This window comes from Aplidium turbinatum, chromosome 3 (assembly GCF_918807975.1).
Source record: "Aplidium turbinatum chromosome 3, kaAplTurb1.1, whole genome shotgun sequence".
Lineage (NCBI taxonomy): Eukaryota > Metazoa > Chordata > Ascidiacea > Aplousobranchia > Polyclinidae > Aplidium > Aplidium turbinatum.
This window is the reverse complement of record NC_137474.1, coordinates 13091015-13118836: the sequence shown is the minus strand read 5'-3', so window position 1 is coordinate 13118836 and position 27822 is coordinate 13091015. Positions and strand designations below refer to the sequence as shown.

Sequence of the window (27822 nt, the reverse complement as noted above, 5' to 3'; positions counted from 1 at the left end):
ATTTCATATTTTTGGTAAGAAATGTAAAGTCATCTCCCTAGGAAATTCTGCTTGCCACGAAGTGATTTATTTCAGAAAATAATTTCGAAACTTCTTTGGCTGCCCTCTTCACACAACACATCTGGGAAAAACGAAGAAACAAAAAGCTTTTTTTTTTATTTTAATTTTTGAGGTTTTCAGATAATTTGTTAGGCTTGAAGAATACCGTTCAGCCAGATGCAGATTTGTTTTAATTTGAGCTTCAGTGACCATAGGATGGTTATTTGGTTAATCAACGTTTAATCTTCGATTTACAGTATTTGAACTGGAATCGAAGATTAGATTTTCCAAGCCCGAAATAGATTCCTTTGGGTTATTCTTAGTTGAGATGCTGAGGCAGATTTAAGTTTTCATCATATTTGCACATTTCAAATACCCACTATCTCTTGTCGAATAGGTTTCTCGCACCTGGAAAGGCGCTTTAGCAAGATGTGATTGTGAATTTCTTTGGATACAAATTAGCACTGATCCTCTTGTGCTTTTTTTTGCAGTTATAGGTGATAAGTTGAAACTAGTTCAAATTTTCTGAAATGTTTTGATAAAATTTTTAAAACAATGTCGTCGCGTCGCAAGAGTCGACCAGTTCGACGTTTGGATATCTTACCAGCAGCTGGGCCTGGAGACCTTCCAGGTGGTGTCGATTTACCACCAACCGCATTCGAAGATCACCAAAGTGACCAATCCCTGTCTCCACCGTGTGGTGAGTGGACTTGTACTTTTTTCTTCAAAACCACTGTAGCTTTAAATGCGTTGTGTTCCTAAGTCTCGAATTGTCCAGCAAGCAAACTAACCAAATTTTACATTGATTTTCAACGTCTACAGACGCTGAATCAATATAAAAAGTAATTGATTTGCTGTTTGGGTACCTGCTGTCACCTGGTCTGTGGACCGCATCGGTAATAAGACTTTACTGGAGACAAAGCTTGTGTGGTGTGCATGTTGTGACAGTTGCATGGTCGCACTTGATAATGGCTGCCAGCATCTTTTTTTTTTTCATAAATTGAAGGGACATGTCCTAGTCGACCTGTGTTTAAAAGATATTTTCAGGTTCTGCAATTGTGCTATTTGGATTTAAGCTTTAATCAATCAGTTATGTTCTGTTGCACTGTAAGGGTTTTCTCTTCAGTTTTTCATTATCAAGTAATCTGTGACTAAATTAACCTTGGCCAAAACTTTATAGGTTGAAAAACTAAGCTTTGAGTACAAATGATCGTTTCAGCCTTTACATTGGTATTCACTTCGTTAAACAGACCTCAGATTCTATGAACGTTAATGAAGCTTTGTATATTCATGAAAGCATGAATATCTTTTTAGATTTTTGCATTCTCATTGTGCACACATTAAAACAAAAACATGCGTTAGTTTGTTTTGTCAAAGTTTTGCAATTTATTTTCAGTAAAACAGCTACCGGTGCTTTGTTTCGTGCTTCTGGTTGGCTAATATTTCCCTGTTTTGTTTATTTTTGTGAAATGCAAACATAGTTCTGTTTAAAATAACGACAGCCAAATAAAATTTGCTCTATTCGCATTTACGTATGTTTTCATATGTTGTGTTTGCATTGAAGGAAACAGTAGAAGAAGTTGGTTTTGTTTTTCTTATTTTCTTGCACTTTGCAACTGCCTTTGTTTCTCAAACGCTTATTTGTCAACCTTTTTGTTCTCTTTGAGAAAATCGACATTTTGCAACATGCCGACTTTAAAATACGATGCGTTGATGAAAAAGAGTCCATGCCAGTAATTTAGGGCAAATGACTAATCACCAAAAGTTAAAAAGTGATGATTTTGTTGTTGTGTAGAATTTAGCTTGTTGCAACTTTTTGATTCAATGCCTGATTCTGCAATTTGACAAATATTCCCATCTTTAAAAGGCTGACGTTGCATGTTTGAGCCAGAAACAATTTCAGATAAACGTTAATTTGAAATACAGACCCAACAACCTTATTGCACCATTCTAGGCTTAAAGCTGCAAAATTTCCATTTTCAAAACAGCTTGAAAACCTGCCCGCATGTTGCGAGCTGGTGGAGTGTATGTAGTTCACTCCACCCTGATTCGATACTGCACAAATTGGAGCTGTGAAAATTACCGCTCGCCTGCCTGTCTCTAATAATTTGGGTACTGTAATTACTAAAAGGAAGAAGTAAAACGAAAAAATACCTTCTTTGTTTTCAGTAACTCCATAAATTTGTAGCAGCAAGAGATATAGCCTACCGCCCTGTTATTATTATTTTTTTTTATAAGATGAAACAAACACCTATTGTAAACTTTAATTCTGAACTATACATTTTTTTAGAATCTCCCCAAGATAATAACGTATTTATAAACAGCGAAGAAAGAGATACCCATTCAGAAGGCAAGTGTTGAACTAAGTGGATAATAAGCTTGGTACTCATAATTGTGCATAAATATATAAATTTTTTTCCGTTTTAGCAACATTTGCATAGTCTTTATTGAAAAAACTGACTTGAATAAGAATTATTATTCTCGTAATTAAACATCAATATCCTCAAATTTATATTCAGAAGAACGAGACAATGCCACCGGTGCCAAAATAGAAGAAACCAAGAAGAGACTTGAAAAGCCACCGGAAGGTTGGAGCCCAAGAGAATTTTAATCAGTTTTCTTGATAAGAATAAAAGTTTAATGTCACATCTTGTACTATGCTGTTGTTTGACGTTAAAGCTATTCTGTTCTGTGGCCAGATTTTGAAGTTGTTTTTTTTGTGTGTGGACTTCATTGAACAGAGAATAAGGCCATTTTTCTCTATTTTTCCGAACAAGTACATCAGATTAGTCACGTAGAAAAAAAGTGACTGGAGATTTTCCGAGTTATTTTACTACAATTGGATGCATTGTTCTTTTTCTATAAAAACTAGTAAGGTCGATTTTGCAAAATGAATGAAATGTGCATTGAAGAAAAGCATTTATACTAATAATTATGGTAATATATCACTTTTGATTTTTGTCTTAGGGTTGATTGTAGAGAAAACATACGATGATGTCTTTCAGCTTACACCTCTAATCTGCAGTTTTGCACAAATAAGCTGTGGTTTTACCATCTATTGTGAATCCTAGACTAGATTATTAAACAAGACCAAAAATACTTCCAGGTGTTTATATCGTTCAACCACAAGGTGTCAGTGACGATGAGGGAGGTCAAGAGGTCATGACCATGGCAACCAAACCGCAGTGTTTCGTCACCGAAGGTTAGTAGCCGCATTTGTTTTAGCTAAAAAACTTGGGCACGTGCAGACCCACCACGTTGCCAGCCAACAAATCACACCTTCTTACATTGATTCAACGTCTGCAGACGTAGAATCAATGAAAAAAGTCTGATTTGCTGCCTGAGGTTATTTGTTACTTTTACGAGAAAAGTTATTGAACTGAAAGATTTATTTTCGATTTCCTTGTTCATTCCTCAAAAAACAAACCGCCCTTGAAATTGAGCGTGGCTGTTGGCCAGGACTTTCTTGTGGAAGTATTGATTGTGAGCTCTCATTGACCAAAAAATAGTCATGTTTTTAGAGATCCTTGCATTGATTTACTTTTTTTACACTAATTAAATTTCGTGACTGTTTTTGCAAAAGGACAAGCGGTGACATCATCCTAAAGTTTAAGTTTTCAAGAACAAACGCGAAAATAACCGCCCTTTGACACATAACCTTTGCAATTGTATGCGATGATAAATTCAATCGTTTGGTTTCCTAAGCGATCGCGAGAGTTATAAAAGTTTTTATCAAATTGACTTCAAACTACGCTAATCTAACGTCCTTGTTCAGCAACTTGAAGTGGTAATTTATTGAAAACATAGACATATTTTCTTATTCCCATGGGCACATGCATGTGCCATTGACATGCAGTAAACACAGTAGATACAACAGATCTACTCCTTACAAAGCAATTCTTAGCTTCTCTGACTAACTTGTAGTTAGATTGTGCATTTCTCTTTGTCCCAGTTAAGGAACTGTTGTTGCACTGCTAGAAATAAGTTAGAAACACACTGATGTAACGTTATAGTTCGTTACATCAACATGGAGCATAAAATTCCGAAATGGAATCATCTTTTTCCACGCATTCTCTGTCCTGTCTTATAACAGCAATCGCGAAGGAAACGTTTGTCATATTTCAGGCTTTTTGTGGATAGGACGTTACGCAATTAATTCCATTTTAAATCATAAAATGATGAATCATGATTAAAAAACAACAAACATTAAAAACATATTTATTGTTATTCTGACTTTATAACACTCGAACAAAAATTATTATGCCAGTGGTGGAAGAGAGGTGCTTTTTACTTCATCTTGTTATTTTTGATCAATGTATCATGTCACGTTATTTTTTTCCATTCAAACCTTTCCCCACGTTTTCATTGTTTTTCGATGCAATTTTTGTTATGCGCTGTTCTAAGATTATAGTTTCATGAAGTTTTCAACCTTCTTTTGTCTCTGAAATGTTGTTTTTTGCAATTGAGCAAGCTGGAAATATAACACGTCGGAGTCGGATTAGTTAAGTGATAGGAGCTTCTCACATATGATAGAGTAATAATATGCATTACTTGCGCGCTTTTATGGTGGGAAACTTTTTAGGCCTAGTTTGATGGTTGTGTTTGAGTTTTAGATGTTCTCTTTGTCTTTTCTGGGTTATTGTTTTTGCCTGCTGTGTGGCTTTAATCAGCAGTGCATATTTATTCTGTGAATAATCTACTGAAGCACGGTTTAAAACAATACTTTCCGTGTATGTGGTTGGGAGTATTTTGGGAAATTTAAATTAAAATAACAAACGATAGTGTCCTGTTTGTGAGCGCAGCTTTGGAGACGCAACAGTTCTATTCAACGGTTTCATCGTTTTAAAAAGGCGGCTCCGATAAGCCGATTTTTGGCGCCGATTGTAGACTTTAAATTTTAGATATTTAACCAACAAACTTCAAAAAATTGATAGTTACTTCACAAACAATAAATGATGACAAGAAATTTGTTTTATCTGTTTTAAAAGATACAAGGTGAACCAGAGAAGCAAACAGAGCTGGAAAATTATTGTTCAATTTGTTCGTTTTTGTTAAGGTCACCCTGCGTACAATCAACTTTCAAATATGTTTTTAAGCCTGTGATCAAAACGTGTTGCTGCAATATTGTCATTTATAACAGCGACAAATACTGCACATTAACTGTTTATTACTCATTTATCCCTTTAACCACCTTCATTACCCCACTTAGTTACAAAACTACACTTGCTGGAAACTTAGCACTGCTGTAGAAGAGAAAATAACGCAGCTGAGTAATGTTGCTTTTTGGCGTTGATAACACAATTTTTGAATGTTAGGTGATTATGCAATTCAAAGCGAACATCTTCAATTTGCAGTGCACGTAATATGAACCATTTTCGCAATGAGAGCCTGAACTGTTTATGTCCCTTCAAGCAGGCAAAAACAACCATAGCCTACTCCACCCCAGCTCAGCACATTTATTTGAAAAATTTCAAGGAAAAAATACTGTTATTATTGCAATACTTAAAACAATTAAATGAGGATGCCGAAAGGTCAAAAATCATTACTTTTACTGGAAAATTTTACTATTAGGGAACAGCAATGTGGATTCCGGGAACAAGAAACGGCAGTTGGATGGAGATGGGACATTCCAAACGGACCTCCATGAAGAACGGAAAAGGGACGGATTAGATCTAAGCGTCAAGAAGATGAAATACGACAATGGTAAATTTTGTTCTATCAACGTTCATTTAAAAAAAGTTGAAACTACCAGCAAACGATTTGCAGCACCAACCCCAGTGGTCTGACCTGCGTCAGTGCTTTAAAGCTTCTGCATGTGCGCAATGTTGTCAGAAGCCTTGTTGACACCCTTTCACTAATTCAATAACAGAGTTTTATCTTTTGGAGACAGTTGCAATCGTAAAAGGCTTTTCTAGATTTTGAGCACTCAACCGACAGCCATTTTGTAACGTTAACCATATGTATTCATCCACTTTGCAATTTTAACAAAAATGACCACAGATTCCCACGAAAACCCGGAAGAAGTGACGTCATCAATGGACCGGGAACGTGAAGCGAACGAAAAACTGCCACCGTTAGATCTTCAAGAGATCGTGCCAAGGTTAATAGTCAGCTAACAAAAGTTTACCTTTTTACGTGTGGTAACGTTGCGGCGATGTAAAAAAGACCAATTTTGCTCTAAACTGCTCTGCCTCATTTGCTGGCGAAACTGTGTTTATGCCTAAAAGAAGCAAAAAGCAAAAAATCGCAAATTTTTTTAACACTCTCGCAGGTACGAAAAGCTTGTCCGGCTGCTTTCCCAAGGTCATGCGCTCGTCGATTCGTTGCAAGAAGTCGGTTTAACCCAGAAGGACCTCGCCACGTATCAACGATTCCGAATGCAAATGATGGGGAATCCCCAAGTAAGGAACTATGTGAACGCGGAAATCTGATATTTAGAGTCTTTTGCAAAGCGGTTGGAAAACAATCGTTGTTCCATAAAACGTTGTTAAAACCTCAGCTTTTATTATTTTTGGTTTGCATGAAACTAACGTAAGCAATTCTTAGTCACTTCAAAGTTCAAATTAGCGTCCAGAATCATGAGTTAAAGCGGCGTACTAATAGAATTGTTTTAGGTCGACCAAGCAGAAGACGACTACCAAACAAAGCAGGATCCGACAGAATCGAGGTGCGTTTAGCTCTCGCTGTAAATACGAGATAAAACATTATCACTGTTAGTTCGGCACAACGCTGCATTTCCACTACTTTAATTTGCTCATGTCCACCCGGTGCATAGACCAAGCTAGAAAAATTGGTCCTTTTTACATAAAAAGGACCAATTTTTCCCATTTTTATTCTGTAGAAGCTAAAGCTTTCATTTTTGTTTCAGTTCTTATTCAGTCAGGCCTCCTCAAAATGACGCCTCTGACAACTGGCATGAAGAACAAGATTACGATGTAAGTGGGCCATCAACTTCATAAGTGTGTGATGACATTTTTGTTGGCGTTTTTTTTTACGTAGTTTTAATCGGAAGAGCTTTCATCCATGTTAGGTTGCCGGTACACCCTCTAGGCACAACAAAAATTGTGACCATTCGACACAAGTTTGTGAAAATTTAGTTTCTTTATCTGAGAAGACAAATTAATGTCATTTTCGAAACTATTTACTGTTGTCAATCTATTTTCAAATGACATTTCACTTTCCAGAATCCGTTCACCAAAAGTTAATTTGCGCGTATTCATGTTATTGATGACTTTCGTCTCAACAGCAAAACTTGTTTATATAAATGTCAGCAAACGCATTTTCTTATTAATAAAACTTCACAATATCTTTGTATTCTGTCCTTCGTTTCGATGAATAGCGTGATAAACATTTCACTTCAATGTTACAATAGGCTGTTTGATCCAGCCAACACCAGAAGTCATAAATCTAAGGTCGAAAAGAGAGCAGTGACTAAAATTAGAGCGCTCGGCTGTCATAATTTTTTTTTTTTTGAGCAAAGCACAGCTTCCAGATGCATTGCGTTTCTTCAACATCTATTGATATATTTTTTGTCTACACAATGTAATTTGTAACCAAGGAAGTAGGTTCTGGTTTGTTTCCTCGGTAAATTGATAGATCTTGTTTTTGCGTTATTGTGCAAAACTGCTGTTAAACGAAAATTCCAGGCTCAAATATCATCCTGAACCACACGGAGTCGCTTGTTATCCTATTTTCCACAACATATGCTCCGGCTTCGTTTAAAGTCAAAAATGTGCTCTGCTGCCAACCAAATTTTAAACTGCGTCCTCGGAGTGGAGCAGCGTCTTACGACGTTAAAAAAGCGTAAAAAATTGGATTCCGTTTTGACGCATGTCTTCACAGTATTGTTAATCACAGTAATTACAAAGCTTGAAAAAAACGTGTCTAAAACTCAAGTGGTTCTTCTGTGAGTTCAATACGACGTGAAATACAGCACAGCACTCCAGAATGATCCTTTATTAGGTTTTTGGAAATGCAATCTATCAATCTTCTAGTTTTCCTGCTGAATGCACAACATATGTTTTAAGCCTGCATTCAATTGTTTTTCTAGTGCTGCCTCCTCATACGTTTCTCAAAAGAAGCAATTTTAAGATTTATTATTTTTTAATTGTTGGAAAAGCGTCCCAGTACGTTAATACAACGATTAATTAATTTCTTGGTACAAATAACTAACTTATGAACAAATCGCCGTTTACCAGAATTTGTTGCTCGAAAAAAATCTGTTTACTGCTTTAAAAGCATGAAACCGGATTAAACTGACTAAGTCCAGTTTGGGCAAATATTGGAAAACAACGTTGGTAACCGATATTTAACGTTCAAAAATACTTACCAGGACGAAGACTCTGGACGAAATGGACAAATGACACAATACAGTTCAAGCAGCCTTCCAGCCACATCAGCGGTCGTTGCAGCCATGATGGCCTCTCTTGTGTCTAACAATGGTGCGTTTTTGTCTTTGTTTTCGGTTGTTTGTTTTTTTTCACTTACTAACAACCGTGCTTCATCTGAATGTGAGGTACTTTTTGCCAAAAAACGTCTAAATTGCAGTCACGCGTGACGATGTTTTATGATCGCAGTTTCCTTTAATAGAATTGATTATTTTTTTTTGCGTTTTTAATTTTAGTTCAGCAAAAAATCCCAGTCACAGTTGCAACACACGAGGAACGTTTGTCCTCCCAAAGCAGTTCAGTGCAATCGAGATATTAGTGAGCCAGCCAGCTCGTCTTTTCCTAAGCGCTGATGCAATTTCGGCTTTGCTCAGCAGATTGTAAAGGAAGTATCAATTTAAAAATGTAGGTTATTTTCTGCTGAAAAAGCGTTTTAAGCGAAAACTATCAACAGGCAAGCAAGCGCACACTCTGCAGCACGGTCTTTTATAAATACAAAGCCAGATAGTTTTTTTTTCTACTGTTCCACATGTCGTTGAGTTGCTATAAACAACCCAGCTAGCAAATTAGTCTTTTTTTTACGACTAAGACTCGATTCAACACGTTGATTCGATGTAAAAAAGAACTGATTTGCTGGCTGAGAAGACATTGTTTTGCTTTGTTTAGTCCGGTAATATTTCTGTTTACCCGCTCAGTTGTTTTAAACTTTAAAACCCGGCAGCTGTTCTCACTGGTTTAACTGGAGCTTATGCCAAGATAGGTAAAATTTGCTATCAATATCATGGAAAGAGTGTTTCTGCAAATGCCGTATTTTCCTTGTCCGAAAAAGAAGCCCGATTACTATATTTTGCCAACTCCATGAAGAGAAATGAAGTTCTCTCCCATATGGCTTGCGGCTTTAGCTGTTTGTGAATGGAAAAGTGATGTGATATAATTTTTTGCATGTTTTGTGTCTAATTTTAAGTCTCAAATTTTACCTTATTAGAACTCAAACCTTCGCTTATTACGGCTTGTTGAGAGGAATGAACCAATTATCTAAAACTCACCAAAACTGGTTTTGACATATGCTTTTCTGAAATATGAAGTGTAACCTTTTCCAAGCTAGCCTTACATGAAACAGACAACCAAATCAACCTTGAAGCGATTAAATGTAATTTTACAGGTTTTTTTTTCTATTTTCAGCAGGCCGCAGCGATGAGAGCCCGTCGAAGAGCGAAATGTTTCAAAACCTGCTCAAAAAAAGCCAGATGTTTTCACAGGTAACGCCGCTTTTTAACTTAATTTTTGCTGTCACCGAGTAAAGTGGTTCGTTCTCAAATAGCAAAAGTTACTCTTTACATCGTTCTAACGCTCTGCGATCGATTTTGAAACCATTTAAAAGGGCAATTTCTCTGATCTGGGTAATGCTTAGCCCGAAGCATAATTTGCATTTTATCAGGTCTACTACTTCAGTTTAGTGTTTCCCTTGTTATTTATTATCAACTTTAAAGGTTTTCAATATGTTTTGAATAGCCAATATTAAGATTATTTACTTGAAGCATTCATTATTTCTGATGAAATAAAAACAGAAATCTTGCGCAAAAGGTTTCACGTTTTTTTGCCTAGTCAGACTAATGACAAAAATATTCAAAATTTATATATTAAAGTTCTTTATGCTTTCTTCAATTAATTAATTACCCTATTGCGCGCAAAACAATCACAAAGATTGCTGTCTACTTTACAATGCTTTGTTGTAATATGTGGCATTTTGACCAGGTAGTGAACAAAAAGTTTGTACCCTAATCAAAAATATGATTTACAGTAAAAAGGTCAGTTAAAATTCGCCTTTTCTATGCAGCTTACGTAATAAATGTTAATGTCTTGCAAGGACGGACACGTCTTTACGTGTAATTGTACAAATTTTAGTCATTTTCTTTGGGGATTTTTGCATAGCAAGAAAAATGTCTATTCTTTGACTCGTCACTCTTGTACAATTCGCTTGAAAAGCTGTGTTAAGCTAATTGTTTTAAATTTACAAAATCTATGACGAATTTTGCCATTTAATATTTGAAATACTTCAAGCAGGCGAAATTAGTGAAGTTACTGCACCTTTACAGACGTAAGTCTGTTTAAGAGAATTGTTTAAGACATGCACTCGGCAGCACAGTCAAATAAATGTTTAACTTTATCATATTAGCTGGTAAGTGAGAAAAGAAATAATGCTTTATCAGTTTGTTGATTTTTTTTTGTTGTAGTCAATGAACATGCCACCAAAATCTCCAACTGCTGTAAAGTATTCAACGAGTGCGGATGCCATGGACACCATCACTGCTGGAACTGTGTCCAGCGGCGTTGGGTGAGTTTCCTTAAAATACTGAAAAACAGATGTCGGCTACATAGCCGAATAGTGAGAGCCTTGGTATGACGCTCAAGGGGGTGCCGGTTCGACACCGCTCAAGAGCATGTGTGTGTGTTAGGCAGGTCACTTGAAATACATGTTTGAAGGTGGACACGAAGGTTGGCTTATTTGCCTTTGCTTCCAATTATGTTCACTTTTCAACCACAGGGCGTAAGCTTGTCTGTAACAAGAAAAACGATGATTGTGTTTACGTTTGATTCATGAGTTAGATATTTTAAAAGAATCTGTTTCTTCAACTTTGTTTGGCACTGCTTACTGTAGTTATCGTTAAACTTTGTTAAATTGTGTTTTTTTTTCTGTTTTTCTTGCAGCTCGATTAAAAAAGGCACTTTAGATCCAACCAATTTTGATGAGGATGTTTTTGACAAGTACATTTCCAAGTAAGCCATTAAGCCGACACTTAGAACTTTTTTGTTTTTTTTCTCGTTAAAAAAAAAGCCGCTGACATTGTGAATATCATTTTAGATTCAGCTCAAAGAACTCCTGCATGCAACCTTCTTGCCCGCATATCAACAGAGATCATTTTCACTGCACCGATAGCGATTGCAATTTTCAAGTAAGTTTTTCAAGTCAAATAACTTGAAGTCGCTCCCCTTATTTTTTTTCTTCTTCTAAGAACAGCTTGAATTAAGATGTTTTTATTTTTAGCGCTTCACAAACAAATCGGACGTCATTCGCCATTACAACATGCATAAGAAAAGAGACAATTCCCTGGCTCATGGTTTCATGCGTTTTGCGCCCACGGATAGCTGCGTCAATCAGTTTGGGGCTTGTCATTTGAACGGAAAAAGCACCCACTATCATTGTTTGCATGTAAGTTTGATTGTTGTGTTCTGGTGTGCTTGCTGTTGTTTCACTTGTAAGTAGCTGACATTCTTGCTGTTGCGTTTACCCTTTTGTTTTCTCACTAAAAGCACTTTCACATTACACATTTAATGTTGAGTTGAACAGAAAGTAGTTTCTTTTTTACCGTTTTGTTTGGTACTAGAGGTCGTCACCATTATTAACAGCCTTTTATGGCATCATATTAACAGGAAGTGATTAACTGACTAACATGTAAAAAAATACTTCGTAAAAGTTTTACAAAATAACATAAGCTTGTCAAGTTGCAAAATTCCCCGAACAGTTAGAAAATTTTATTTTCCACGCCTTTCTCTGCATGACCTCAGCCTCCACTTTTTTTACATAATGTCTTAATCGTCGGTATTCTTAAATATTCAAGACAAACTTCTATATCCTTCAGCCTAACTGTACAAAAGTGTACACCAGCACATCTGATGTGATGACCCACGAGAACTTTCACAAAAAGAACCAACGTTTTGTCACAAATGGGTTCCAGCGCTACAAGGCCACTGAGACGTGCGCGACTGACCATTGCCCTTTCAAAGATCAACGGACAACTCATTTCCACTGCACGTCAGTAATAGTAATATCAATGATAATAGCTATCATTGTTTTGTTTTTACTGCAGCCTAGAAAACATTTTTGCATATATTGACTCAACGTCTGCAGACGTTGAAAATGTAAAAACAAACCGATTTACTGGCTGTGAAATATATTTTACCACTAAAGTTGAAACTTGTTTAGTTTTCAAAATATTTTCTGGATAGTGATTTCGACCAAAATCGTCGACTCTACCCCTTTTGCTCGGGTCACCCAAGCTGCTCAAACAACGTTCTGCAAAGCAAAACCGATATCCTTTGTTTCAAAGTGTACCGTCTTACCCCAGGCGAAATGACTGCAATTTCACCTTCAAGAACAAGTGCGACATTGAGAAGCACAAGTCATACCACATGCGCGACGACGCCTACGCCAGACAGGGGTTCAAGAAGTTTTACAAGAACGAACCTTGCCAGTGGGTAACATGTTCTGTATTTAGATAATTGTTTATAGTTAAGTCTTAGCTGAAACGTTGAACATCATTCTTTCGTTGTGATTCGAAAGTATGGACGATGTTAAAGGACAGTTATCTGTTATAGGAATAATGTTTAATAAAAAACAGACTAAAAATTAGTAGCCATTGAGAAAGTAGTGACAATTAATTTGAAGCTATTTGCAAGAAGCAGTAAAATCATGGAAATTTTGAACAAATTTTCGATATTTGAAATTTGCTATAAATGTTTCAACGTTTTTACGCGTAAAATTTTCGATTTTCTTAACATGTTATTTGCAAAGACATCAAGATTTTGTAATTTAAAAATTTGCGCGAACACAATTCACAGATTCCACTCTTGCGCCTGGAACAGAACTGCCAACCATTTTCACTGTCTGCGAAGAAACTGTGATTTTTCCTTCACTTCAACCAGCCAGATGGTGTCGCACAAGCGCAAACACGATAGACAAGACTTGATTGGCGCTGAACGTACAAACCTCAGTATGTGTTTTGTGCAAGACTTTTTGAATTGGTTTTCTTCTTCATTTCTCGTCTTTTTATATTTTGTTGCTCTCAATCTTTTCTTCTTTTTTTCTGTAGCTCCTCCAACTCTTCCTCAAAGCGTACAGCCATCTTCCAGCAAGACTGCGTTGCCTCAGACGATTCCTTCTGTTCCCACTTTGACTGGGTTACCACGGCAACTGGCCGCTCCCTTTGTCCGTCCCCCCATAGCTCCATATATGGGCATAAGAGGGCAGCATCCTCCTCTTGTGCCGTCGCTTTCCTTCTTCTCTCCTTTTGTCACTGCTAACTTACTTAGACGTAAGATACTTCTTCTTGTGTTTTCTTTTAAATTCATCCGTAAAAAATCATCCCAGTACAGCAAAAATTGTTGTTTCTGTTGTCATCTTCTCTAGTGTCACTTTAATAAAGCACCATCTTCAAGTTTTGAAAGAATTTTGATACTTCGTTATCAAACACTTCACAGTAAAGAAAAAACTTGTTTTTTTACCTTGTTATCTAGGTCCAGTGACCAGCAGTGGTTCCGAACCCAGGTCGGCTGGTCCTGGAAAGTATGACTCCTTTGTATTCAATGAAGCGGCCAAGAAAGTCTTGGCTGGTATCCCAGCAACTGTTGCAGCAGGTAAGGCAACGAGATATGTATGAAGTTTGTTGTAGGTGCTTGACCAGAGCACAGAGTGCTTTGAGACGTTTTTGTTGAATAGAAACATACTAAAGGTTCCACAGGATATCTACGTTTCATTGATAACAGTGATTCCATTTACTTAAATTTTAAGATTATTTGTTTTGTACGCTTCAACACCAGTGGGTAGAGCCGCACATTTGTACTTTGGGAATAGGCCAATAGGGTATAGTCCGCTAGTAATGTACAGTACTTTTCACACTATCAAAATACATATTGATGGTCGATGAAGAAATAGTATAATCACGTAATAGCTCCGTGAAACTTATTCTGCTTCCTAAAGTTAAACTTCCACCCGAGACGATTGTGTCGTGTCGAACATTTCTTAGCAAAGTTAACAAGCTAATTAATGGAAGCAATAAAACGCAGGAAATCTTAACGTTGTAATGTCAACATGAACTTAAATTGTTAATAAAACACATTCTTCGTCAATTCAAAAGTGATGTTCTTTCAGCTGCCCTCCCACGATCCATGAGTAACTACTCTCCGAACTTTGAGCATTCTAGCCTCCAAGCAGCCGCATTCAATCCGGTTTCTACGTCATCTCTGACGACGACTGGTGGTGCTGACACCAGCTATCGCTCTCGGTAATTTGTTAACGTATTTGCAACATATAATTTCATCCTAATTGCTAAACATGCATTGATTTAAGTTACCTGTAACCATGTTGTTGTGTGTTTTTGAATGTGTGTACAGAAAGTTAAACAAAAACACTGTCTTGCTGTAATATAATGTTTTATTTGCGCTTAGTGGCGAAAACCCTGCGGACGTTTCCAGTGAGTACGAACGCCCGCCCCCACCGTACATGGAAGTCCCAGAAAACATGGTAAGAAGGAATTTTGAATCAATTTTTGTTGATTATAATTTAAGGGAGTGCTTATTCTCGCAGTAAGAACATTTCTTCAGAGGCTTAATTCTTGAACAACTCATGTAGACCAGGTCAACTAGACTAATAGCCTGGCTACATCACAGAAAACTGTAAGGTACCTGGCTGTAAACGTCATTCAACACGACTGTTGAAGTGGGCTTCATTCATTGTAGCCTACTTGACACCAATAGGCGATTGTTTAACTTTAAAAACTGTTTTTGTTTTTTTTCTTATAAAACATTTTATCCAATTGTTAACCTGTTTTACATTGAAATGTTTTTGAATTTAAACCACTTCTACAAACTGCTAAATTTCCTGTGTTTGATGCAGTCCAATCGAAATTCACCCCGTTTCGAAAACGAGCGTTACCATGGTGATGGTGGTGCGTCAGAACCAGAGCGATGGGGCGTGACGAGTCAACAGTCACGTGTTTCTCCAGATGCAAGTAAGCAAAGAGAAGTTATGCTTATATTATAATGTAACGTTTTAAGCTTAAACTACTCTGCATTCGTTTACATTGCCCCACGAGGTCTGCTACAACCGAATACTGAGAAAGTTCTTTGCATAATTTCCGTGTGAGTTCTCAATTACATTGCTTGGTATTACAGAGAGCATGCAGGTCTACAATGACCGACGAGACGACAGCAATGCAGGTTAGTGTTACTACTGTAGATCTTCCTCAGTTAGCAAAATCAGCTCTTTTTGCATTGACAACGTCTGCAACAGACCTTGAATCAATCTGAAAAGGGCTGAGCTGTTAGCTGGTACTGTGCATCAATGCGTGGCTCAATATTTGTCAATGATTAAATTTCGTGTAGTTTCATGTAATGTTTTTTGTTTAGTTTGGCATGATAAAGAGTTTCTGTTGTACAATGGTTGTTAACGCTTCGTCATGTTCGCATAAGAAGAGATATTAAACGTTCTCGTTATTTTTGAATTTCTTATAATCTTGTTCAAACCTTTCAGGAGAGTCACAAGCTCTTAATCTCTCGGGAAAGAACACAAAGACAGAACTGAGCGCGCTGAATAGGTCAACCTCAGTAAGTTGTGAATTGAATCTGAAATGTTCTTCAACATTGCACAACCGATAGTTTTTAACCGACTTCCTTTTCAAAACACTTTCATTTCCAGGCGCCTGAATCTGACGCAAATCCGTCTTCATCTGTCCGCAGGTTTTTCCGCGGGTGAGTCGAGTTTTCTTGTTTTCTTGCCTTTGTTTTGGTGCTCAGCTTAAGAACTAAGACGACATCGAAGCAAAATCTTTGGAACGTCTGATCCACCTAATTAAAAATAAAAAGCCCAAACTATAGATATTACTCATGCTCAGCAATCGTTTCGAAAACTAAGCGGTATTCATCTTCAGTGCTAATCAATGGCACTGAATATTATATGCAGTAGCACTGAAGATAAAAACAGTTTTGCTTTCGAAACGTTTGCTGAACACGAGTTTAGTATCTACATTTTGGGCTCATTATTTTTTTATGTGACGTTATCCAATAAAATATTTTACACATTTTTATGCTTTAGAAATGCACTCGAGCCGTCACGGTATTCACTTTTTGCTTGTAAATGTCACTTTTATCATTCTTGTTAACACAGTTCATAGAGAGGTCGGGAAAACGTTTAATTTTATGTTTGTGTTGCTTTCAGCTGGTAGCATCTTCGCACTCCTGAACGATTGCGTTTTTGTGTTTTGTTACAGGTTTGTTCCGGATGAGTGCGTGGTGGCAAACTGTATCTTTCTCTCCCGTCACCACTTCCATTGTGTGGTGCAGAATTGTTGTGCTGTGTTCGATGACAAAATGCTGGTTCTCAACCATACTGCGTAAGTTAGCAGAAAAGATGATCTTTCAACAGAAAGTGATCGTTTAAGCGTAAAAATGTGTTTTATGATCTGTTTACGAAATTCTAAAATTTGTCTTAATTTTTACATAAATTTTAGCAAATATTTGTTTATACTTTTCGATTTGAATCTGTTTTTCAACTTCCATTTTTTTTGCAGTTTCCATGACAAGCTAGAAAAAATGGGGTTTCCCCAGAATAATTCCAAACAATTTCCTCTTCATATGCTTCCTGCACCCAAGAGTGATTCTTCACGTGACCCCAATTCTCCTCCTCCAGGATATATAGCCCTTCCAGTGTCAAACCGACCCAAGGATGGCTACCTCGAGCGCACTTACGAATTGGACCGGCGAAACGCGTTCTTCAGCCGGCCAAATATCGATGGCGAGCCGATGTCCGAAGGCCGAGATAACTTTCGCCAAGAAGCTCGCGAAACCAGTCAAGCAGAGCCAAAAAACATCTTTAATCCAGAAAAGCTAAAAGAGAAACTAGCAATTGACTTCCAAGACGCAAGAAACACCTCAATTTATGATTATATCTCCCGGAAGGTTGCAGAGAACAGGACTGCAACAACGTACCCTAGCCAACATCCCACCACTCCAATCAGCAACAGTGCTTACGTGATGCTTCAAAATCCATCGATCATTGCTTCAATTGTCGGAAACCATCGTGAAAATTCACCTCAACCTCAAAGCAGCATCACCAGCGAGCAAAATCCCTCGATGAAGAGATACAACAGCAGCGGAGGAACTCAAGCGGTCGACGGCTACATCCATGTGCGAGCTGGGTAAGATTTCCAAACTGATCCGTCAAAAGCTTTGCGTCATGAACTGTTATTGCTCGCCTTGTAGACTAAATGCATCCAAAAAACTTATAGTTTTTTTTGCTCCTTATTGTTTTATGTCTCCCACAGCATGGCCTGCCTGCGAGCGGACTGCAAATACGTACTTCAGAATCATTGGCACTGCACCCTCAACAGATGTCGCTATGTTTGCAAGTCCCTGGCAAAGGCGCAGTCCCACCGTGAAGCTCATGACAGCCTTGAAGCCTATGCCAGAGCAGCCAAGGAATGCTTTCGAAGCTACACGGTGAAGAAGAATTGCCCCAACCCGGTGAGTGGCTGAAGCAAATTTTGCAAAAAACGCGTTCCTTTAACGAAGCCATCGCGAAAGAAAACGACATTGCTGTGCAATTTAAAATCAACGTAATTTCTTTTCTTTTAGAACTGCGAGTTTCGTCTTCGTGGTCACTACCACTGCTTGAAACCAGGCTGTCAGTTTGTGACTATTGGAACTTCAAAGCTTCCTTGGCACATGAAAAAGCATGAGAAAATAGCCAGAAGAGAGGCCAAAGGCTTCAAATATTACACGAAAAAGGAACAGTGTGGGAAGCCGGGTAAGTGTCAAAGTTTGGGGGTTCGACACTCGGTTAAGCTACTTTTTTCAAATTCTATCATCCACAATGTGTATTTTTTAAAGTACCCACGCCATCACACTCATAGTGCAGTCACTGTAGTTTATTAGTTAAAATGATTGTAAGCGCGTTAAAAGAAGGTTTTATCATTATATTTTTGTTTCCTAGATTGCAAGTACAGCGACAGATTCAGTCATTACCATTGCATAAGGGCCGGTTGCGCATTTGCCTTTCAATACAAACACCAAATGTCCACTCACGTTCGTAAGCACCTACGCCGCATGCTTGGTCGGTCATACAGTGGACCAGGTACATACAAGCTCCTCATATTTTAATTTAAAACACTTTTTACATAATACTGTTGTAAGTTACTAGTTTTGGAAATACTTGGTTTGCCAAATGATGGTAGTAATTATTATGTGCATGTGATTTTATATAATAATAATAATGTGTGTGTTTTATACACCGGTAAGCCCTGTATCCATCGTAAAGGTACGTTGCTGTCAGCGCTTTGCAAAACAGACAGTTTCAGCTTAGCCGTATAAACGCGCAGCTGCATGCATTATTATCCAAAACCATATTTACAAAGTGAGTTTAAGCATAAAACTGGTGTTGTTTTACTTTAGAATTGGTAAATTTTAGGTTTAGGATAAACTACGTTTGCCCAAAGTAACCCGATGTTTGTACACATCAAACAAAAAGTTTTTTCATTGTGGAACAAGCTTTGTATTCCACTCTGATTACATTGTGTTTACATAGATATGGCTGCAGAGCCCGGTGGTGGCATTGATCATTCCAATGTCGATTCGGGAGACGACTCTTTGCCGCTCATAGTGGACGAAGCTGATGAATTGGAACAGCGCCCCGGCGCTTCCATGGAAACCATGCTGGTGAGTGTTCTTTGCATGTCGCAGAGAAACAACTTTTGATCCTGACTGGATGGTCGTATCATTGAGTTCAAACGAACATTACTAGGGAAGTGATGTCACACTAAGGCTCTCACTACTCGAATATGAAGCCGACAGATTAGTGATAAACGAGCCGTTATCATGACGGTAGTTGTATCCTACATTGATGCAGAACTTCTTCGTTTTTTCAATGGCTACCAGGGTTTTTCTTTTCTTGCTTTTCCGCAAGAAGACTGATCAAAGTTCACCATTTTAACAGCTCCATGTATTTCAGCCATCTCGGTTTCAACCTCAGCCAGGCAGCAATCTTACCAACGGACTGAGTCGGCAGCAACTGGCGGTGCTTGAGCAAATATCTCGAGGTACTTGTGCCCGATGCTTGGCTTTGTTCTGATGATAATTGCTTGATGGAGAGCAGTTATTAGATTAACGCTTTCGAGTGCTCAACAATTTATACGTTATATTGATTTTTGATACTTCTGAGTGTTACTTGATATTTAGAAGAAAATTGACATATGACAAATAGCGACGCAAACTCTGAGGAGCAAAAAGGACTTTGCCAGTAACTTAGCATATTATTTCTGTTATGGGTAATCATCTCCAAAAACTTGCATGCGTATGTTTTTGTCAAAAACAAAATTTATAGGTCAAAAACGGAATGCACCAACAAGAAAACTGCCAGTACTTCTCTGTTTTAAGTTTTTTTTGCTGATTCACAAAAGCAACTTTTCTTAAAATCTGCCGAAACAAACCAATGTTGCCTGACAACTTCTACCCCACATAAGCCTACCCCTGCAGCAATGCTTTCACTACAACGTCTTCATGCATGTGTTTCTGTAGGGAAACTATCTACTACACCTAGAGAGCAAATGACCAGAGCTGAGGACATGAATCGTTCCTTGTCGGAAAATGAATTGATGCAGGAGGATATCGTGGATGACATTGGAGGTAGGTTTAGAAGGATATTGCTGTTAAAACAACCTGTTAGGGTTAGTGAACCTGCAATAGATGAAAATGTTGTTTGAAGTATTATATTTCTATTTTACTCCAAGTTGTTTTCCTTCTCAGATGACACATCGCATGATGAGATATTGGATTTGCGGGCAGGAAACCCACAAGATTCCGACTCCAGTGCCAGCTCCAGTGTCATGGGTAGGTTTGGTCACTTTTATTTGTTCTTTATACATGTTTTCATCTTCTCAATCTACGTCGATATACGATATAGTCTGACTAATGCTCTGCTGCGTTTTCTTCGAGACTTGAGTATATTTCAGTAAAATATAAGCTTTGTTAATGCCTTTTCCAACTATTGTCTGTCCTTAACTAACTATGTGATTCGAATAACCAGAAGGCTTGCTGCCTGATCGACGACTTGACTGCCATGTACTCCTGTTCGGTTTACTGCTCCGGATGAAGATTATGTAGAAATCAGGGTTATACACCCCCAGGTCATAACTCTAACTAAGAGGTTTCATTCAGTGTTCTTGTACAGAACCCACCACCACACAACACTTGATGACGTTGGATAACGGGAAGATGGAAAGTGATGACGTGTCCCAAGCTATAGTGCCAGAAGAAGCTGACATGTCCGGGTAAGCAAGAAAAAGCTTTTTTCAGTCATAAATCATTGCTTTTATACATTGATTCAACGTCTGCAGTCGTTGAATTGATGTTAAAAAAGGAATGATTGGCTGGTTGGAATACAGTTAAAGAAACGTCTTAGCAACGTAGTTAACATGCTTCAGTGATGAAAATCTAAATTTAACATTGGTTGCTGGATTTTGAAAATAAGTTTTCTTCCTCCAATCAGATACAATTCTTCAAAATCGAGCGAGCGTCTTCCCGAGAATGGGGCCATGTTCAGCAAGTTCCGTCTGAATAATGACGTCATGGCTGGCTTCAAGAGGTTCGAGATATCTGAGAATTGCGGCGACATGCAATGCAACTTCGCCTTCAAGGTTAGTTTGGATTATGTGCTCGTGCAAGCTACAGACATATTGCCCAACTGAACAAGCAGTTATGCTCGTTGTTAAGCCGTTCAAGGTTTTGCTGCTTTTTCCGATCGTTCACGCGCTGGTATATCGCATATTGTAAAGGCATTGCATGAGGAGACTGATGAATTGCAAAAACGGTTTGAAAAAAAACTCTTGCGACGATTGGTTGGAGAAGATGAATGCGAAGGTTCATACTTCATTGAAACATACTCGAAGCAATACCACTTCCTCAGTGTGCAGACGTTAAATCGATGTAAAAAAGATTGATTTGCTGTCTTGGCCGCCGATTCTTAGCACAAGGGTACAAGAAAACTATTGTATACAAGCTGTGTTCTCCATTTTTAGCGTTTTGAAGAACCTGAATACCCTTTCACGAAACTATCACCAGTCAAAATATACCATATTTGAAAATATCTTTTAAAACGGTGATTGATTTTAATCACAAGAAACGTAGTTAAAACATAAATTAAAACTGTGCTCGTTCTCAGGTGACCCACTACCACTGCCTGCAAGATAACTGCAGCTACCGCTTCACCGGACGCACCCATATGTTCAAGCACCAGCAACACCATGAGAGAGTAGCTGGGCTGGTCAGAGACGACTTCAAGCGCTTTAAACCGACTCAGGACTGTGAGCAACCAGCCTGCACTTACAATGGGAGTGCCACCCACTTTCACTGCCTCCGATGCGACTTCAAGTAAGAATTTTTTTTTGTGATTCACTGAAGCGTAACAGCGTCCGATTGGTCACTTCATCGAATTAGTTTGGGTGTTGTTAGATTAGATGCTCATTTGAAAGTTACCCCCACCGACCGGAGCTTTTGTGCTCAATGCTTTTGACATTCTTTTCTTTGAGAATAAATTCTTCAATGTTTTCTCACGTTCTAAAGCGAAGTTAAATCGCGCTGTGGTTGGCTCATTTGAATGTAAGATGAGACAATTACTTGCAAAATCTGCTTGCAATTTTTAGTAGCCTAACTTCACTGTCTGAATTTAAACTGGTGCACGTAATGACCATGATTGGCCAACTATTGATTTATAATATGTACTAATGGCTGTCCTTGGAATAATAACCAAATACGAGTGGCCACCCCTGAATTAAGGAGCTATTTTGTTCACCTCAGGTGTACAGACAGCGCGAAAGTTGGCGTCCACAGAAGACAGCACATCAAAGCCGACACGCTTGAGCAATCAGGCTTCGAGAGATTTCGCGGCAAGGAAGATTGTCGCAGGGAGAACTGCAAGTATAGGTTAGTTTCGTTGTTGAAGATTATACCAAGTTTACTTTTTACAATATATTGGCTTAAAGAATGCATTGCTTCAAATGTCTGAGATCGCAATAGTCCTAGCGATTGTCCTAGTTTTGCAGCAAATGGTTTGCAAAACGATTTCACTTTCTCTGAACAGCTGATGTTATAATTTTTCTTTAAAAAGCAACTTTGTAGTGAATCTTCATCTTAATTCATTCTCTATTATCACAAAGCTTTTTGGTATGGTACTTTCTCAATGCTCAACTCTAAAAGTCCACCGCAGTTGTGTCCAAAAAACTAATGTAAATGCGTCTTAGTTCGACAAAATCTAGAGCGAAATAGAAAACAAAATTCTCTACCAGAAATCCAATATATTTTTCAACACAAAAAACAAGTTTCCGAAAACTCTTCTCGTTCGTTTCACTCACCCACTTTCAATTTCAGAGACCGCAACACGTCTCACTTCCACTGCCTACAAGGGGGCTGCTCCTACGCCGTAGTTGGGCTGTCGAGCATAGAGCAACATTACAAGAAGCATCAGAATAATACCAATGGTCAGCAAAAGTAAGTCAAATGTTATAAGTTAATAGGTGAAGTTACTGCCTTTTCCATATTTTACTTCCAAGAAGCCTGGACCTTCCCCACGAATCACCTGGGACAAGTTGTCTTCAGCGAATTCATCGTGTTTTCTCTATTTTTTTGCAATTTTGCATATTCAGTTTTCACGTTTCTTATTTCTCAACTTATCATTGATTGTCTCCTACAAAAAAAAAAAAAAACACGGCCATTTTGCATTTATTAGCTGTGATCGTATTGTGCATGTTGGATTTAACTTCTCTTGTTCTCCGAACTAAGGACCAATTTCGTTGTGGGCTAGCAGCATTTTGAGCGAGAAAACATTTAAAGCAATTTCAAAAATAAAATGAAACAATTGGTTGAAATCTTGACTGAAATTAACATTGAAATTTTGTTATTGCAGCGCCCAAGTCAACTTCAGCATTTTTGCCAAGAAATTAATCAGCCAAGCTGACTCATCTACGACTAATTTTACTGATTTGTCTTTGAACAACTCAGCACATATTGGTCCATATAGCGTCCCTTTCAGCGCTCTCACAAGCACTCCAGCTGCTTCTGTTCGCTCTAGCGAAGGTCCGAGTCCGGTCATGGATGAGCGACCAAGCGTATCAATTGGTCCGTATAGCGTCCCCATCACCGCTATTGCAAGCACCGCAGCGGGTTCTATTCGCTGTAGCGAAGCTTTGAGTCCTGTCACGGATGACCGGCCAAACGTTTCCATTGGTCCGTATAGCGTTCCATTCACTGCTCTTGCAAGCACAACAGCTGGTTCCGTCCGCTGTAGCGAAGCTTTGAGTCCAATCACGGACGAGCGGCCAAGCGTGTCCATTGGTCCATATCATGTCCCTATCAGTGCTCTTGCAAGCACCACAGCTGGTTCTGTTCGCTGTAGCGAAGCTTTGAGTCCAGTTGCAGAATCAAGCGCGTCTCCTTCCTTTACCACATCAATTGTAAATTCGCAATTTGTGGATTCCGGTTTAATCCAGAACAAACAACAACAAACGTCGATGGACCTAACCAGCCCGAGGGACCTATCAGTTAATCACGATCTCTCTGTCTCGGGTTTGACAGGCTTACAAGCTGGGGTTAGCTCCTAACTCCACACCTAGCAGCTCGCCAAATTTCCGATGGAATAATCCACGGTCAACGTTGAACTTATGAAAAGAACGAAGATCCCAGACATCTGACAGACTTTATAATTAGCGACGAAAAAAAACGCTTTTCACAAACACTGAGTCCTTATATTACTTTGAATCAAAGTACAATATCTCAAGGCTTGTTCTGGTGGTAAACTTTGGCAGGAAGTGATCATGAATCGGTCTTCATCAGTTGTGGTTGAGAGGTTGCCATTGTTTTTGGAGGAAACTGCTGAAAGGAAGTTTTTGGAAGTTGTATATCTCTATCTTGTTCTCACTTGTTGGATGAGATGACAGCTAAACTATTGGCTGACTGAGCGTAAAAAGATTGAAATACATGAAATTGTGTAAGATTCAAAATAATACTTTGTTTTATTTATACATAAGCAGCTGTTTGCTTTTGTTGTGTGAGAATTACTGTTCTTCATTCAAGTTTTAGTTTAAAATTTAAGCTGAACATAGACCGCAAAACGCGTTGTATTAACGTGAGAATGACGTTAGTAGCTGACAGCCCCTTGTGGTTTATGCTTTACTTGATGACGTCAGTTATAGTGGTGTTTGTTAGCTTTTTTTGTGTGAAGTTATTTGATTTTCGTCTTTGGTACTAATGCTATACTTTTTGTTTTTGATTGAGCCATGCGTTCATAAACAGTTTCTTTGCTTTTTTCTATTTTATTAGATAATTTTTCTCCATAATCCTGTAATCTTTGTATGTTTGCGCGATTGCTGAAGTAGCCTTGTTTCATTTTTCTGGAGCGAGTCCCAAAAACCTGAAAAAATTTTCTGTAATTTTTTCTTTCTGTAATTGAATTGTCTGTAATCGTCAACGTTGGAACTGTGTATTGCTTCGTAATAATTTTCTACATCGTTAAAACCATTAATAACTTGCAGAAATGCAACGTTCTTGAAGAAATATCAGCTGAATTAACGAATTCTGGCGTGTTTGTTTTTTCTTGTCAGAAATGAAGACAAACTGAATTAAATATTAACTGAAAGCCTCAAACATCTTACCACCCAGCAAAGTACTTTTTTACATCAATTTTACGTCTGCAGACGATGAATTGATGTAAAAAAGAACTGATTATACAGCTGGGTTTGCGTAAATCGTATCATTTTAGATACGGTGTTATTTGAAAGATAGAAACGAACATACATTTTTACTCACTTATTTATTATGTTAAACGTACTTGATGTCTCTTGTAGTTTTCAAAGTTTTTAATAAGTTGTCACCACGGTTACGTACTACCACACCTCTTACCGTTTGCAGGATTTTATCTTTTCTTAAGAAAAGTTGATCTTCTAAATGCATATTTGTGAGAATTTCTCTGTACCCTTTCAGCAATTTAATCATTTAAATTTGAAAAGTTTAAAAGTATATTATATACTCAGGATTGCAGCATAATATACTTTATACTGTGAGTATTTTACTAATTCTGTTAATTTCTTGCCCCGTTTTTTCAATTATCTCAATTATAACTCCCTGTATTTATTTAAATTTATGCAAAGGTTTTGTATGTCGCGTTTTCACGTTTAAACAAACTTTTTTGGCATTTACTTCAGTTAAGAAACAGCCGATTTAACGCATAACTAATGTAAAAAAAACGCTTTTTCGACGTCTCTACAAATATATCATAACTTTTTATGTTCATTTTTACGATTCTGTCGATATTTCTCGATCAGGTACTTTTTTATGACGTCACGTCGTATGACGTTGTTGTGACGTCATTGTCGTTCCATCTTCAACAAGTCTTGCGTGCTTCAGCGTCAGTCGTGCTCGGTCTCTCTCTTTCCAGCTTTGAAATTTCCTACGATTGATCGCAATTCAATGCTGTGATCAAAATGGCGGAATTTTAAAGCTGGTCATCATCATATTATTATTAATCGAATTGTTTTGATGACGTTTTTGTGCTCCTCTCTTTGACTTTTCGTACTGTGTTTTATTTTTCTCAATGATGTTGGATTTTTTGCTTCGTCATATGGTTGGTGCCTCTTAGAGGTAGTTTTAGATTAAATAAACATCTTGTTTGCGTCAATTTAACGTTACTAATAACCTTAAAGTGACGTTAACATCGTGCGCATGTTAGCTCTTATATTTGATTTCGGTAAATTAAAGAATCAGTGATCTCAAAAGTATCCGATTGTGTCCGTAACAATGCATAGCAGGGTAGACATCAAAGATGCCTTGTGCTATCTTTTCTATGCATACTAGCCTATGTTTGTATATACCAAGCAACAATAAAAGTTTGCATGTGTGAGTGAAAGTTTATACTTGCCAGGAATCGAGTTGCAATCAAATCCAAAAAAAAGTCAGATACGAATTACAATTAAAAAAAAAGATATATTTCTGTTTTTTGTTTATTGTAAACTTTTACAATGTAGTAGATTACTTCAAAGTGGCCATAATGCATAAAGATTGCTCTCCAGTCCACTTAATCTAAATCTGCAGCCACCAGGCGTTATTCCAGATGCAATTTTGTACATGTATGTGGATAGACACAGTAGCAGTAAATTTAACTGAAATAAAAATACAAAATTTTAATGATATCAAACTACAATTTGCCAGTTTTCTTTCGGATATGGCAAGATAAGAACCAGTCAAGTCAAGAACAAACAAACAGAGTAAATGGAATTGTCAAAACTATGCATTGTTCAACTGTTGTTTAGCTTATGGCGCAGTCAGGATGGTAGCGAAAGACTACCAAGCGGTCGTCTAGTGACTAGAAGTCAGTCACCACCTCAACAATAGATCTATTGTATCTATATTCTATATATTCATAGCCTAAACTTACATCTTCTTCATCGTGTGTCACACGGTCGTATAGCCCAGAGCATCACACAAGCTCTTGCTCTATCGTTGAACTCGGCCAAATCCTGTGCAGAGCACCTTGCTTTTAGGTCAGGGCATTCGAGTAGGTGTTGCATCGTTTGCTCCTGTCCGCATTTGCAACTTGTGCTCCCCCATGGAATACCTCCAGTGTCTCATCAAAGTTTTACCCCTGCCGGCTGCCAATGCCAGTTCTTAAGCGTTTGAGGCATCGCCAATACTTCCACGGTTCACGCTTTCCGGGAGGAAGGTCCTCTACGGGTGAGAGCTCCATATTGGCCAATATCGGTCCGGCTGCCAGTCCCACTTGCCATAGTTGAACCCGCACATTGGCGGCGACATCGTCTTGACCTAGTCCTAGTGGGACAACTGAGGCAAGGAAACTTTTTCTTGACTTCAGACGACTGTGTGCTGGAGTATGGCCATACAGTGGGTGTCTCAAATCTATATCCTGGCAAGATCTTTCTTTTCTGCTGGTCACGCTTCTTCTAATGTTAGTGGGGAAATTCCATACAGAATGTGCAGCGACGTTATGTTGGTTGGTTTGAGACAACCTGTAATCAAACGGCAGATTTGGTTCAATATGGGATCAATTTTTTTGGCATGTGCTGAGCGTTCCCACACTGGGCAATGGGCATTGGGCAAGCATATTCTGCAACCGAATAGCATAGGTAAGGCTAAAGCAGTTGACCGTATTGTATGCTATCAGGGAGGGCACCCCAATCAGAGTTTCCGAGTTTCTGTAAATATTATTTCTAGAAGCCATCTTATAGCCTACAGCAGGCAGGGGCGGATCCAGAGGGGGGCGATTGGGGCGATCGCCCCCCCTAAAACCCAAGAAAGTAGCTTTATTCTTCATTTATATGTATACGATTTGGAAAACAACATATCGAAAGCAATGCTGAATAAGTCTTTCGCCATGTTTAAAGATTAGGTTAGGCTAGGCTATAACAATAACATAGTAGGCCTATAAGGCTATTATTTTGTCGCAGAGTCTAATTACCGAACAAAATTACTAAAATTTAAAAAGTTTCTAAACTTTTTGCCGGCGATAAATCCCTTAGCCTAGACAAGTTGGTTGGACAGAGCAGGTTATTGGCAACTTTGACGG

At 38.2% G+C, this 27822-nt stretch overlaps 1 protein-coding gene and 1 long non-coding RNA gene across 2 annotated transcripts; both read left to right on the top strand.

Annotated features, from left to right (window-relative positions):
- Positions 1-565: 565 nt before the first annotated feature.
- LOC145766561 (uncharacterized) lies at positions 566-2650 on the top strand. The gene is made up of 3 exons (XR_014288721.1): positions 566-739; positions 2330-2389; positions 2559-2650. It is a non-coding gene; the product is annotated as an uncharacterized LOC145766561 (long non-coding RNA).
- LOC145766407 (zinc finger protein castor homolog 1-like) lies at positions 2570-26142 on the top strand. The gene is made up of 38 exons (XM_082578114.1): positions 2570-2627; positions 3146-3241; positions 5611-5742; positions 6040-6139; positions 6311-6440; positions 6654-6706; positions 6908-6974; positions 8372-8480; positions 9609-9685; positions 10661-10761; positions 11136-11204; positions 11290-11380; positions 11473-11637; positions 12068-12240; positions 12554-12679; positions 13047-13198; positions 13722-13841; positions 14356-14488; positions 14652-14727; positions 15100-15214; positions 15378-15422; positions 15736-15809; positions 15901-15953; positions 16472-16594; positions 16772-17398; positions 17525-17723; positions 17835-18006; positions 18193-18333; positions 18784-18914; positions 19207-19294; positions 19773-19880; positions 20001-20084; positions 20425-20524; positions 20743-20890; positions 21415-21623; positions 22050-22175; positions 22620-22739; positions 23155-26142. The coding sequence occupies exons 2-38, from the start codon at positions 3202-3204 to the stop codon at positions 23846-23848; spliced, it is 5271 nt and encodes a 1756-aa protein (XP_082434240.1). The 5' UTR covers positions 2570-2627; positions 3146-3201; the 3' UTR covers positions 23849-26142.
- The last annotated feature ends 1680 nt before the right edge of the window (positions 26143-27822 follow it).